This window comes from Musa acuminata, chromosome BXJ3-6, assembly GCF_036884655.1.
Source record: "Musa acuminata AAA Group cultivar baxijiao chromosome BXJ3-6, Cavendish_Baxijiao_AAA, whole genome shotgun sequence".
Classification (NCBI taxonomy): Eukaryota; Viridiplantae; Streptophyta; class Magnoliopsida; order Zingiberales; family Musaceae; genus Musa; species Musa acuminata.
In genome coordinates this window covers 4,045,214-4,059,299 of record NC_088354.1, presented here as the reverse complement: position 1 = coordinate 4,059,299, position 14,086 = coordinate 4,045,214, and the positions used below count along the sequence as shown (strand labels likewise).

At 36.1% G+C, this 14,086-nt stretch overlaps 1 protein-coding gene and 1 non-coding gene across 3 annotated transcripts; both read left to right on the top strand.

Moving 5' to 3' along the window:
- The first annotated feature begins 5,089 nt into the window (after nucleotides 1-5,089).
- Nucleotides 5,090-11,108, top strand: LOC135639823 (stromal cell-derived factor 2-like protein). Of its 2 annotated transcripts, XR_010497047.1 has the most exons (7): nucleotides 5,090-5,248; nucleotides 5,336-5,476; nucleotides 8,544-8,684; nucleotides 10,018-10,067; nucleotides 10,152-10,281; nucleotides 10,483-10,619; nucleotides 10,887-11,108. XR_010497047.1 is itself a non-coding variant. In XM_065153764.1 (6 exons), the coding sequence occupies exons 1-6, from the start codon at nucleotides 5,147-5,149 to the stop codon at nucleotides 10,564-10,566; spliced, it is 648 nt and encodes a 215-aa protein (XP_065009836.1). In that variant the 5' UTR covers nucleotides 5,090-5,146; the 3' UTR covers nucleotides 10,567-10,818. The 2 variants fall into 2 exon arrangements, 1 of the variants encoding a protein (XP_065009836.1); XM_065153764.1 differs by lacking the exon at nucleotides 10,887-11,108 and having other exon boundaries at nucleotides 10,483-10,818.
- Nucleotides 11,109-11,874: 766 nt separating this feature from the next.
- Nucleotides 11,875-11,948, top strand: TRNAI-AAU (transfer RNA isoleucine (anticodon AAU)). The gene has a single exon. It is a non-coding gene; the product is annotated as a tRNA-Ile (tRNA).
- The last annotated feature ends 2,138 nt before the right edge of the window (nucleotides 11,949-14,086 follow it).

Sequence of the window (14,086 nt, the reverse complement as noted above, 5' to 3'; positions counted from 1 at the left end):
TTCACCTCCATCCCTTTCATCCTTGTCATCATCAATCTCTCGTACAATGTGAAGAAGCACCGGAAGCTATCGCTCTTACGCAAGAACGACTTCGCCAATGACCTCACTACCAGCCTTCGATTGCCGAAGGCGATCTCTAGGATCAAGATGATGTTGAATTCCATCTCTTGAGCGAATATTCTTTTAGTAAGCAGCATTTAAACTGCGATCTACCTCATTAACCGCATGCTCATCCCAATCCTACAACACTAGTTACTATTTAAAAAACTATTTCACAAAACCCAAAATTTTCAAAAACTTAAAATATTTGGTTATTTATGTTATATTTGGCTATGCCCATATGTTTCTTACAAGTCCACACAAAGATATAGACCTTGTATTTTCATCAAACACTCCATTGAACATAATATTTTCCACAAATGATGTCTTTGTCTTCTCCTCGGCCAAGTGAAACCAAAGTGCATCATCTTGATTGGGTACGTGTCACTAACTCTTTATCAATTCGTATATCATCAACACAACCCAATAACACCATTGAGCCCAGACATTATATGCCAATACACTTCTAAAATGACATCTTCAAACTACACCAAATCTTTGATCTTTATGCTACCACAATTTCTTCATCTGACCCTATTGAACCCACAAGCATCACCTAAGCCTAAAAATCTCCATACTAGTGCAAGGCCATGTGTGAGAAATACAATATCTTATTCCATAATGTCATATGAACCATTGTACCATCTCACTTCACATAAAATGTCATCAGGTGTAAATGAATCTTTCAAATTAAATGAAACTATACATTACTAGATACAAAACATATCTAATGGCGAAATGGTTTCATCAATGACCAAGTGTTGATTTCATAAAGACCTTCAGTTTAGTTGTAAAATCGATGACAATTCAACTCATCATGAGTTTGTTTATTACTTAAGGCTAGCATGTATGTCAACTAAATATCAACAATGCTTTCTTACATAAGACCTGAAAATGTCTTTATGCAGCAACCTCATAGCTTTATCCACCCTTAATATCTAAACCATGTTTGTAAATTACAAAAAAACTATTTATGAACTTTACCAAGTTCCAAGAGCTAAATATATCAAACTTGGCTCATTTTTTATGTTAACCGACTCCATCAACTCCAAATTTGACACTTCTTTATTTCTACGACAACAAAAATATACTATATATCTACTGGTTTATGTGGGTAACATTATTATCACAAGTAATATTTTCGTAAAAATTAAAAGATTCCTTAAGCAGTTGATAGATTAATTCTTCAAAGGCTTAGGAATCTTAAGATATTTTCTGAGAGTAGAAACAATATTTCCATCTTTTAGATTTTTTTATCTCAAAAGAAATACATTCAACATCTATTATCAAAGACGAACATGTAGACTATCACATAAATCACCATCCCACTCTCTATTATTAAATTACTCAAATTATATGATGATAGCTCTACTACAGAACCTACATAGTACCGACAAGTACTTGGTTCCCTGTAGTATTTATCTCTAACATGTATAGACATTTCATTTACAGTCAATAAATTATCATAATTCATGCATCGATCGTCCACTGTGCATTGGTTTGCATTAAAATGTATCTTGTGATATCATAAAAAAACTCAATTATGGACTTCTTCATAAACACTCATCACTTCATCTTTATGTCTCTTTGTCGATGTTAATTAGGCAAGTAATATTGATAATAGAATATCTACATTAACCTATATTGTTTTTCTTAGAGCAAATTTGATTAGTTGGAGTTTCAAAAAATAGAATACAGTCACAAGATCCACCACTAAAGCTGAATACCGAGCTATCGTCACCACTACTTCAAAACTCAATTAGGTCATCAATCTGCTACACGAACTTGGCATCATCTCTCAATCCACTCATATAATGTACTGCAATAATGTCGATGTCATCTACCTATGCTCTAACCTGGTATTCTACTCTCATATGAAACACATTACCGATTTTCACTTTGTTAGAGATCAAGTTATGAGACATCAACTATGTGTTTCGCATGTTCATACTTCTGACAAGCTAACTGAGTCTCTCACAAAGCATCTTGCTCGTAGGATATTTCAGTTGTATCGATTTAAGATTAGCATCCTTAACGAAAACTAAATCTTATAAGGGCATGATAAAAGATCATAATAGAGACAAATATGAAATGATAACTTTATATTCTTTACCTACTCTAATCCTTAATTGATATATGATTTGAGAATCAATCACTAATATATATGTGCATGATTTGAGCACATGATTAAAAAAAATCTCTCGATCAAACCCGTATAAATATACATTTAGCTCAATGAATAAAATTATCCTTTCACGATAAAGTCTCTACAAATCTGTCCACGATCCTTCTGCTGTGATAAAACCTGAGCAGCGTATACAAAGTTCAACAAGTTTCAAGTTGCAGTGTATACAGGGAATTTATGGCGCAAGTCCACACGTCAGGGTAGGGTAACAGAGAAGAGAACTGGCACAGATAAGGAAGGACAATATCCATGCAACGAGACACGTTGAGTTCAAGTTTACCGATCATATGGTTGCATCCCATATGTGTGTGTGATCGAGAGTTTGAGATAAACTCCATCGACATTAACCATTTTCCTTTGCAGTTAATGTCTAATGACTGATCACTTCTTCTCCTTTGATAAAACAACTAATGTTTTATTTATATACAAACTTCAAAATATTCTTCCCAGCTGTAGAGATGAATCGATAGTAAGTGACATTAAAAAGTTGTAAACCTCACAAATGGCTAAAAAAACGAAAATGATCATAAGATATTAACCTCAAATTCATTTCAGTTAAAAGAACCCAAAGCAAATTCAAGATGTGTAGGATAAAGTGCAACAGCCAAAGTATAAGATGCAAACTAATTAATGAGTTTTTGTTTTGGAGCTCAAATGATCAGCTGAGTAAACAGGCCATTCAACGCATGAAACCATTCGAGATTAAACCAGCAATCAAACTCATAAAATGGTAAGAAAAGATAGCTGATTAACATATAGCTACATCTGAGTATAGTTAGGAGATAAGAGGAGAGAGAGAGCATAAAACTCCAAGGATGAATGAGAGCAGTAGCTATGGATCCAGTCATAAATACCCGAGTAAGATCTGAAGCAAAGAACTTCAATCCATGCCAAGAATATATAGAGAAAGAAGAGATTCATGAACTAACTAGTAAGAGAAGCCAAAGGAATCTAGCCTGAGATGGAATGTAGATCTGGGTATCCAGTTCTTGCTACGCATTCTGGAAGAGAACAAAAAGCTTAGCTAGAAACAAGAGATCGATCTTCCGCCATGAAGCTGCACTTGTGTAGAACAACATACGGAGATCTCACTGACCAGCAAAAATTCAAGATGCGGAACATGGATGTCTGCCAAAGGTTGGAAGAGGGAAAGTGAGAACAATGGAGAGAAGTGATAGAATGATTTCCGTTAAACATATCGGTTCCCTAAGAACGAGTGCATCTCTCAAAAGTCACGCTTCCTCCACCACGCCTTATCATTATTATTATTATGATCTCTTCCCTCAGATTTCCCATCTCGATTCAATGGACATGAATCCCACAGATTAATTGTGCCGAAATCAGAAGCAAACCGGATCTAAAAGCATCCGTAGTCTTGAGAGCAGGAAACAAAGTACCATGACCACACCATAATAGTTCATTCACCGACGGCCTCGTCACTACCCACGGCAACCTACCCCTTCTCTCCATGGGTACCCGGGCCAGACGAGACAGAGAAGATAAGATAGAAGTGACAAATGGATCACAGAGAAAGAGAAGAAACGAACCCTTACACACGCGTGGTCGCCTCCCCAGATGCACCTGCAACCTTTCCCATCAACGCTTGTCTTACTGCAACTCCTGTGCATTTTACAGGCGCGGGACAAAGAGGTGGAGAGAGCCGACAGAAAGAGGAGCGAGCACGCAACAGAAACAGCATCAAATCGGTGCAATTGCCGCCGTGTGCTCGCTCTCTTCTGTCAACCTACATACCTTTCATGCCATAAACAACGATAGATTGAACCAGAACAGAGACTGATGATTTCTAAGATAAGGATGAGGAGAGGAAAGGAGAGGAGGACGGCAACTCAAATCTAATCCTCCCCTTTTTTTGCTTTGCTCCTCTATCTTCGTCTTTATATAAAGGAGCTTCCACCTAGGGTTTCCAGTTCTTGCCTCGCACGTGTCACCAAGCTCCCCACCATGAGATAAGAAAGCGCACGATGAGAGGTAGAAAGACCAACATGGTCTCTCGCTCTAAGCTTATTGGTGAGCCGGGAGAAATTAAGGAGAGGGAAAAGCATGGTAAGATTCTGTTGACTGTTAACCACTGTTCCTGATTGGACCACGAAGAGAGAGAGAGAGAGAGAGAGGCTACAGGATCAAGATGATCATCTTGTTATATCCAGGTGAAAATAAAAATAAAAATCAGCATAAAATATAAATTCCTTTTGTATGAATGGAGAAAAAAATCATCAAACATGCTGGCAAAGACACGAGAAACAAGAAAAATGATTATTTATGTTGACCAATCTTAAATTTGTGATTTTTTACATATATATATATATATATATATGTAATTTGAAAAGTCAAAATACAACAAAAAATAAAATACGAAAAATAATTGGTTATTCATTAGAGAGCAAATAGAAAAGCGATGAAAAAATATTAACGTGCGGAAACCAGAAAAAGGAATATCCTCACCGTTCATCCGTGATGTGATCTATGGACCCGCCTGATGATTGAAGGCGTAGTGGAGCCCATCGAACTCCTTCATCATATTCCAATAACCGCGCAGGTACAAAGTTCGGTATAGCTAGCCTAGGAAGGATGAAAACTTCACTTGGACCGATGTGTCCATCTTTAGTTGGCGGAAAGATGATGTCTCGTACGGGAACCGTTCACTGGATCCCGATGCACATGGCAACCCAAAGGACCCGTCGAGCTAAGACATAGACCAGACTAGCCCGACGCGGAGAGCGGTGAGCACACCGCAACCCCGGCCATTCCGGTCCTCCGCGCCGAAGAGCCATGGAATAGAATCCCGTCACCGCCTGGACCCCTTAGAAACAACGGAGTTGGATCTTCGTTTACTTCCTCGCCATGGCGCTCTCCGTCCTCTTTGCCCTCTCGGCCCTCCTCCTCCTCGGCCTCGACGAGGTCTCTGTTCGCCCTGCCTCCGCCGCCGCCGCCGATGTCGTCGAGGTCTCTGCTGACAAACCCCATTTCTCTAGATCTGAATGGTTTCTTGATTCTTCTTCACTAATTTCTTTGTTCTTTTTGTTGGGGCAGATTACTTATGGGTCCGTTATCAAATTGATGCACGAGAAGACGAAGTACCGGTTGCACTCGCACGATGTGCCATATGGATCAGGGAGCGGGCAGCAGTCGGTCACTGGATCTCCCGACGTGGACGATTCCAATAGTTACTGGGTGCGTCTATGATGATCTCCTCTGTAAACCTTATGCCATCTGTTTGCTTTAGCCCTTTTTCCCTACAAGTGGAACTCCTATTAAATAATCTCTTGGATCACGCAGAGGTAGGATGAAAAAACTGAGTGATTTTTAGCTGAAAATTGCCTGCATAGATAAGGTGTAGGTTAAAAAGTGAAAGCCATGGAAAATGAGATGTCCAATCGTGTGCATCTTAGTTATACTTGCTAATTTTGATATATCTTATAGTAGTTTTGAAGTTCTCTGATCCATCAAAAAATTCTCAAGCATTTTGTATTTGTTATTTGTGGATGACATCCTCTTAAATTCTTCAGAATAATTAAGTAATCCTGAAGATTCTCTTTGTTGTCGTGGTTGGTTGTGCAAATATGTTTGGAAGTGCGGAATTATAAGTCTGCTGAACGCAAGATTCATGAAGTACTCCAATTCATATTGTTTTTACCAGGAAATGAGGGATCAAACTCAAGAAATGGAATGAGTATTACTGTTAAGCTTTGATCCAAACTATTACTTGAAGAAATTATATCACTTCACATTACTCCTAATAAGAAAATAAAAAATGACAAAAACATTTAGTTGTTAGAAGTTGATCTTGGATCCTACCCATTGAAGTTGAGTGCTAAGAAGTGAATACATTTTGGAATTTTACTTGGGAATTTATTTTCTTTGGGGATCCAAATTGTGGATGTAACCCACTTGAAATGTACTTCAGTCTCTGCAGTTACAACAAATTAAATGGCTTCCTAGCACATCTGTTTTGTTGCATAACCTATCTTTGTGTGGCTGATAATATATGCTTTAGATAAAATTTCAGTAATTTTTATCACTTCTATACATAGTATTACCCATATGGTTTCACAAAACTTTTAACCTTTTCACATGCATCCATCTTGATATGGGTTAATGTAAGTTTTGTATTAGTCTGAACTCCGAAGCTATATTTACTTTTATCACACTTTTGTGGAGTCAAGTTTGCCATGGTTGGCACATGCAATTCAACATAGTGACTTGAACAGTGCTTGATGATTTTTCTGTTGTTTTGATAGTCGGTGTGGATCTTCAGTGTCTTTTCTTCTAAGTTTCATGACAAGTGGTTTGTTCTTTTGGGCAAACACGTAGGTGCTTTGCTACTACCTCGTGATAAAAAAACCTTTTGAATGCTCAGGTCTTTCTGGTTTGGACCATCTTCTCTATATAACCAACATCATATATATTTATATATTCATCATTAGTTATATATTTGACTATGTAGCAGAACAGACAGTAGTTATATGTCTATCATAATGTATGCCCAATGATCAGGCTCTCTTGGGAAATTTGACAACTATGATTGGTAGCTCCTTGCTGTCTGTCCCATTTCTTTGCTGGCATAATTTAGTTCTATTTTGTCAGAAAACGAAAAAGAAAAGGAAAAGAACCAAATAGCATAGTATTAGGTGGACTCCTCTTGTATATGGACAAGGGAACTGTTCTGTTTGGTTCTCCATATTTTGACCTGCTAAAACTTCCCTGTTACTCCCAACTTAAGCTATGGGATGCTAGCATCCCTTTCGAGTTGTTCCCTTGCAAGGTTAGGTTCTTATGCATTACTCACCCGACTTTCAGTGCAAAACACACTTTATATCCAACTTGCAGATGGAATTCTCAATTGCAAACGAGGAGGAGGAGGAGGAGTTGGTGCTGGTGGTGGAAGGAGACAAAGAGGAGCAGGCAGAGGAAAGGGAGGAGGAGGAGGAGGAGGAGGGGAGAGAGAGAGAGAGAGAGAGAGAGAGATTAGACAGCTGTTGACTACTTGTAAAAAAGAGAAAAGTGGACCTGGTATTATCTGGTATGGTAAGCTTACCATGGTAAAAGCTCAGTTTTGGACCATACAATACAAATTAAACCATCGATCATACTCATTTTATGGTGGAATTCTTGAAATAATGTTAGGTAGACACAATATTTCTTACAAAGGTCTAATTTTTGCACTTGTATTCCTGCAAGGAAGTAACTAGGATTTAGGGCTGCTTCAGTTACTCTTATTGTTGTAAAGAATGTTGGATCTTTTCAAGTGAATATTCCTTGTGCAATTTCTCAAAATCAGGGTTGTATGTCCTTTCTTCTACTGAATCAGTGATTCAATTCCACTCTCTTATGATATGTCATTGTAATTAAAATGGTTATTTGTTCCTCCTTTGACATACAGCATGCGTCATTTGATGCATGTGATATTTAATAAAGAAAATGAATAACTTTTAGGCTTCCTGATTTCCCTCAATTTGGTTCCTCTGTTTTGCAGTTTTTCTTTCTTATTCTTTCTTCTTGTCTCTTTCTGCTGCTTCTCTCCATTATGCTATCTAAATTACCTAGCAGCAGATATACGTTGCTCACTTATTAAATTGAGTCCATTCTGCCATGTACATTGGGTTTAGTCAATTTTTTTGGTTGTGTGATGATGAATATTCTGTACAAAAGGTAATTTATACATGGCTGGATGGAACTCTGTACAAAATATTTCTCTTAGCTGATTCTCCATTTTGCAAGATAAAATGTGATCTGCCATCCTGCCACATTTAAATTATCTTTTGCATGTGGCTAAGTTGGAATCAGCTATGAGAAATAAAAAAGGTGTGTTTAGCTTAACTTTGTTCTTTTGACAGTGTTTGAGGATTAAAATTAATACCTGGCTAGTTTATTTATATGGCCGCTAGTCTAAAGGAAGATGGGTTATTCTTGATACCTTTAGTTGGCCCTTGAACCTTTAGTTTCATCCATAATCTCTATTGTGTTTTTTGATTAATTTGGATAAAATTATATTTATCTGGTTTTGCATTGGTGTGAATGCACAGCCTTGAAGAAAAAATGTCTCAAATGGTCATGGACTTTAACACTCATTTGACCAACTAGACATTTGCTCTAAGAACAAAGGGGCCCAAGTTCTTAAAAGGAAGTTACGGTGATTTAGCATCATTTCTGTCTTGACTGACATTTTGGTTTTTAGGAAATTGCAGCTCCTTTTGTTTTTGCATTGGACATTTTTTCTCATGTAGATAATTACTTACAGATTGTGAGGCCTCAACCAGATTCATCTGCCAGACAAGGTGACATCATCGAGACTGGAGCTATTATCCGATTACAACACATGAAAACTCGTAGATGGCTTCATAGCCATTTGCATGCTTCTCCATTATCTGGTAACCTTGAGGTCAGTGAGGTTTTAGTTTTTACTTGGATCCTAATGTTTGACAAGGGTTTTGAACTTCTGGGTTTTATGTCTGTTGCATCAAATGACAGCTGATGAAGTTTTAGTTTGTTCAGATTTTTGACAAGATCAGTCATGTTTGTTCCTTTTCTTTTGTTGGCTGAAATACATGAGAATGGCATCTTTCAGTTTTTCAGCATACACTGAAAACTCTGGACCAAATTGTCATATAGTCAATTTTGAAGCATGTTGGACCTCTGAGTAAGAGGCCAGAGCAATCACTTGGTTCCATAGGCTTAGTAAGTATCTAAGTTGTTTTGCCAGCATGATTAGTAATTTAATATTAGAAATCTTCTAAAACCCTCTTCTACTAATGGCCTTTACTTAAAAGTCCCTTTTCCTTGACCTTTTTGTGCAATTTTCTTGTTACATATGTTTTCATTTCTTTAGTTATGTTAACTAAGCATTTTTGTTATTACTTTAAACTATCGATGAAAGGCACTGTCATAAGACTCAAAACTTCCCCCTATATTCAATTGCCTCTTAATTTCATACTTGAATTTCCTTAATCTAACCTTCAAGAGCCACCAAGCAATGTGCAATTTATCCTTCTAGTTTTTCAACTTTATTCTATCAAGTAACATCTTTAGTTGTTAATTTCTTTTCCCTTCTGACTCATTAACTTGCAATCACTAGCTTCATCTCACTCTTCAATCTCTTGTTTTGATATTCATTATTTTATGGATTAGCTTAAAGTTTTCTTGTTGTCAAGATAGTAAATTTGAACTGTTGTATCATTGACAAGTCTCATTTACTTATGTAAATTTGTATCTCAGCTTGTCCATATTGAATCATGTCCATGTCCCAGGTCCATTTATTTAACAACCTTTGCTGATAGCGTTGGCCCCATGGATGACTGCAACTGTCATTCGGCTGACAGTGTTAGACTTTACTTGCATATTATGCAGTCTCACAATTGACAACTTGCCTGGGATTTGCCTTTTGTTTGAGCACAAACAGATTTTAAAATCTGAGAGCAACTGTTGTTTCTTGGCATAGAACTGAAGTGAACATGGATCTTAGAGATTTTTCAGAAATTAGTGCATTAGATGTTTCATTGATCATGAAAACATGCTGTATAAAGAGATCTTGATGAGGAAGAGGCATGAAAGCCTTGTTTAGGGTTCTAGTGCTGTTTTGCATATGCTGCTTGTTCAAGTAAATTTTCCACAACCTAGATGGTGCACAAAGTTTGTGCTTGTAAGTATGGAATAGTGTTTTTTGCAAAATTTTTTTTTCGATCCCTACTGATTTGCTGTGTATGCTTTGCCTGTAGGTAAGCTGCTATGGGGGGGATGACCGATCAGATACTGGTGATTTTTGGCGGTGAGAGCTGCAAGCTGCTTGAAGTCAGTCATATTTTCCATCTTATGTCTAATAAGTTGATTTATGCATGGGTTCCTTGTTCAGTCTTGAGATTGAGGGCAGTGGGAAAACATGGAGGAAGGACCAGAGAGTAAGGCTTCAACATGTTGATACTGGTGGTTACCTACACAGCCATGATAAAAAGTACAATAGGATAGCAGGAGGGCAGCAAGAGGTAATATATTAACCTACTAGAGTCTTCGTTCATCTTTGGTTCTTCATAGAATCTTTTGATCGAGTAGGCTTTCTCTGAACCAACTTCGACAATGTGGAATCTAATTTTTTTCTTTCTTTCTTTCTTGATGCTTTCGATCAATCGTATCCATTGTTTCCGTTGTCCTTTGATTGTCAAGTTCACTTCTGAATTCTCCTACAGGTATGTGGTGTTCGGGACAAACGGGCCGATAACATCTGGCTGGCAGCAGAGGGTGTGTACCTTCCAGTTATTGCAAGCAAGTGATCAACGCATTCTGGTGATAGCTGACGAGCCAATGCTGCATTAATCTCATCGAGGTCTCTTTGATGTCTTGTGTCACAAATTCTGCTCAGTAACTTACATCCTCCTTTGTTTTTGGCTTATGATGATATAGTAGTGGAAACTGGCCATAAGAACAACTTGGCTAATCCTCCCATCTTCATCAGTCTACTGAACTAATCATGATATAGTCTTTTTGATATTTAGCATGGCAAAGTAGAAGTTTCAACTTTTTCATAGTGAGGAGTATGTCTTTCTCGTCCAAGATAATTTAAATTATAACAAGAAGCTAACCTGTGTCGCAGGTGAGAATACTTTCATGGGAAAGCAAAGAAAACTCTGAGGCCTCACCGATCTAACAAACTATATTTTGATCATCCGTGGAGTCAACTGAGACCCTTAGCTCCTCCTGCAGCAATGATGATAACTATGATGTCGAGAGAGGTAGAGTGGTAATAGCAATAAAAATTAATGAATTAGTGAACATGATTGCATAGAATAAAAAGCAAGAGAGAGCTTCCAATGAATATACTTCTTTGAACTATTTGGATTACTCGTAAGTTGGGATCGGTACTTTTGGTCCATCCATACCTCTGCTTGCGTACACCTTTAGGGAATGCAAGATGATGAGTTAGCAGTAGCACATCCTTCCTTCAATCTAACCCTAATACGTTCCTATGAAGGCAGGAAAAATTGGAAGCTCCCACTCCCTTGCTTGACTTGATTTTTGGTCCATTTCCACATCATCCGTAGCAATTCTTCTACTGTCTCTGTTCCTGCAGCATTGACCTTCTTCGTCTCTGTGTTTGCTTGATTTCTGCTCATCCTCACATCATTCGTAATAGTTCTTCTTCTCTCTGTTCCGGCAGCCGCAACCTTCATCTCAGTACTCGCTTTCTGGACTTTGCTTCCCCATCTTCCTGAAACCAAACGAAGGAGTTTGTAGAAGTGTGACGATCGCGTGGATGTGGTCTGGCGGTATTCTAGTGGAGACCAACCACGGGTGGATGGAGGATTCTCAAGTAAGCAAATTTCTACCCCTAACCTTTTTTTCCCTATTTCAGAAAAAAAAAAGGTATAATTATTAGTTATCATAATTAATTTAGTGATGTCTATTAGTTCAGTTGATTAGAGCGTAATTAATTATTAGGTATTAAGAAGTATATATATTTTAAGTTATATCTTTATCATAATTAATTTATTGAGGTTTATTAGGTCAGTTGATTTTTATTTATTTGAAGTTATATGTTTAAACTTTAGATATTTATAACTATAATGTAAAATATATATCGAGGCCTATTAGCTCAGTTGGTTAGAGCGTCGTGCTAATAACGCGAAGGTCGCAGGTTCGAGACCTGCATGGGCCATTTATATATTTAAGTTTTTATATATTTAAAATTTAGGTATTTATACTTTTAATGTACAATTAAAAAAAGTGTATGGCATAATGCTGGACTTGAGATTTATGATTAGGCATTTTATGTATTGAATTTAGTTTTATGACAAGGTTAGAAAAGTAAGTTTTTGATTGTGTTGGGGAACACATTTATATTTTTAATGTGCTTTTAGAAAAAAGATATTTACATTTGTAATTTAAAGTTATATATTTAAAATTTAGGTATTTATATTTTTAATATATAATTAAAAAAAGTGTGAGGCCTATTATGCGATACGATAAACTTGGGTTTTATAGGTTTACGATTGAGTATTTATGTGTTGGATTTAGTTTTACGATAAGATTACAAAAGTAATTTTTTAATTTTACTTGGGAACACATTTGTATTTTTAATGTATTTTTATTAAAATATAATCATATATAAAAAAATAATCCTTAAAAAATAATTAAAATTTTATATTATAGAAAATATAAATCTTATTAGTTTGTTGCTAAATATTTTGGTGATGTTGTAATTTTAGATAAAGTTATAATATATTTTTAAATTTAAAAAATTATATTAGCATCCTACAAATACTGAAATGCTAATGCTATTGTGAAGTAGCATCAGCATTTTAAAATAATTTATTAAATGTGAATTTGTATTTGAAATATCAATTTATTAAATATATCAGTTATCTTATTAAATCTGATCATATCATACGGATTATGAGATCGATCAAGTGAAATAAACCATTCTAGAAAATCAAAATTTAGATTGTTGGGAATTGTATGCAAATAAAAAGATTAGGGTGATAATACAATATAAGGAAGGTTTTTTAGACTATTATGAAGGAAAAGAAAGTGTCAATTATTAACATCATAATTCAGACCCAAGAAAGACTAATTGACTTGCAATTTCTTTGGGTGATTATAAGCATCCCGTGACCACCTAACTTCTCTCATAGTCAATGATGTATGGTTAGTTGTTGTTGTCTCACTTTGGTCTAATTAAACAATTGAGCATATCAGACATGCCTACTAATCATAAAGCAATGTGGCAGACACCAATGCAAAAAACACTACTGGCATTAATATAGATAAATGGATTACATTACAGTTGCTTTATTGATATTCTATAGTCCACATGTTGTATGCATCTCTCTTTAATCTCATTTTATGCTCTCATAGGGGGAAGGAAGACTACACCGTTATTTATACTTTACAATTAAAACTTAAAAATCTTAGATAAATTATGATGTCAAGATCAAGTGAACTCTTTATTAGCATTACCTAACATGACGAATGTGGCCATTACCACCTTCACAGTTGCAAAAGGGCACCAAGGCAGGGAGAGTCGTGGTGATTGATGAGAGAGAGAGAGAGAGAGAGAGAGAGAGAGAGAGAGAGATAGAGAGAGATGTTACGATAGTTAATTTGGTATAAGAACAGCAAGAGAGAGTTGTTCACGCAATATTAGCTCAGATGATTAAGAACAAAATGTTACATTTCCCATCAAATACAGGTGGAAAGAGAGATGGTTAAGCTGGATATTGTGCTGTTCTGTACATAATTAAGCTGGACATCTACACAATACAAAACATTTAACATACATGTAAAAGTGTATAAATATTTTGTGAAGAAAACATCAAAGTTGTTATCTTTTTAGTCGTGTTATGCATACTTCATTGTCATATGTTTCCTAAATATAAATATATATATATATATATATATATCTCATTCTATACATACATACATATATAATTAATATTATTATCAATCAAAGTACTTACCAACTAAGCTCGCTAATATTTTCTATTGTCAAATGTGAACTCCAAGTTCAATCCTTGATATATGACTGCGATACAAATATTTTAGATGCTTTGTCAACTTGTAAGTTCTCCTTTTAGTCTCTTTGGTGTGGAGAACTAGCCCCTCCCCTTCCTCGCTCCCCCCCCCAAAAAAAAAAACCTATCCTCCTTATTGGCTAATTATAAATTATCCCTATAGTTAGACCTCTTTAGCATCTTAATCCATAGATTTAAAAAAATTATATTAAAATATAAATAATTATGAAAGTGAAACATCTAACTTAATTTACACTAACACCGTTAATTTTATCGATGGAAG

Coding starts and splice junctions, on each gene's coding strand:
- LOC135639823 (XM_065153764.1), top strand. CDS start 5,147: ATGGCGCTCTCCGTCCTCTTTGCCCTCTCGGCCCTCCTCCTCCTCGGC. Junction 5,249..5,335: donor CCGCCGCCGATGTCGTCGAG/GTCTCTGCTGAC, acceptor TTGTTGGGGCAG/ATTACTTATGGGTCCGTTAT. Junction 10,068..10,151: donor GATACTGGTGATTTTTGGCG/GTGAGAGCTGCA, acceptor TTCCTTGTTCAG/TCTTGAGATTGAGGGCAGTG.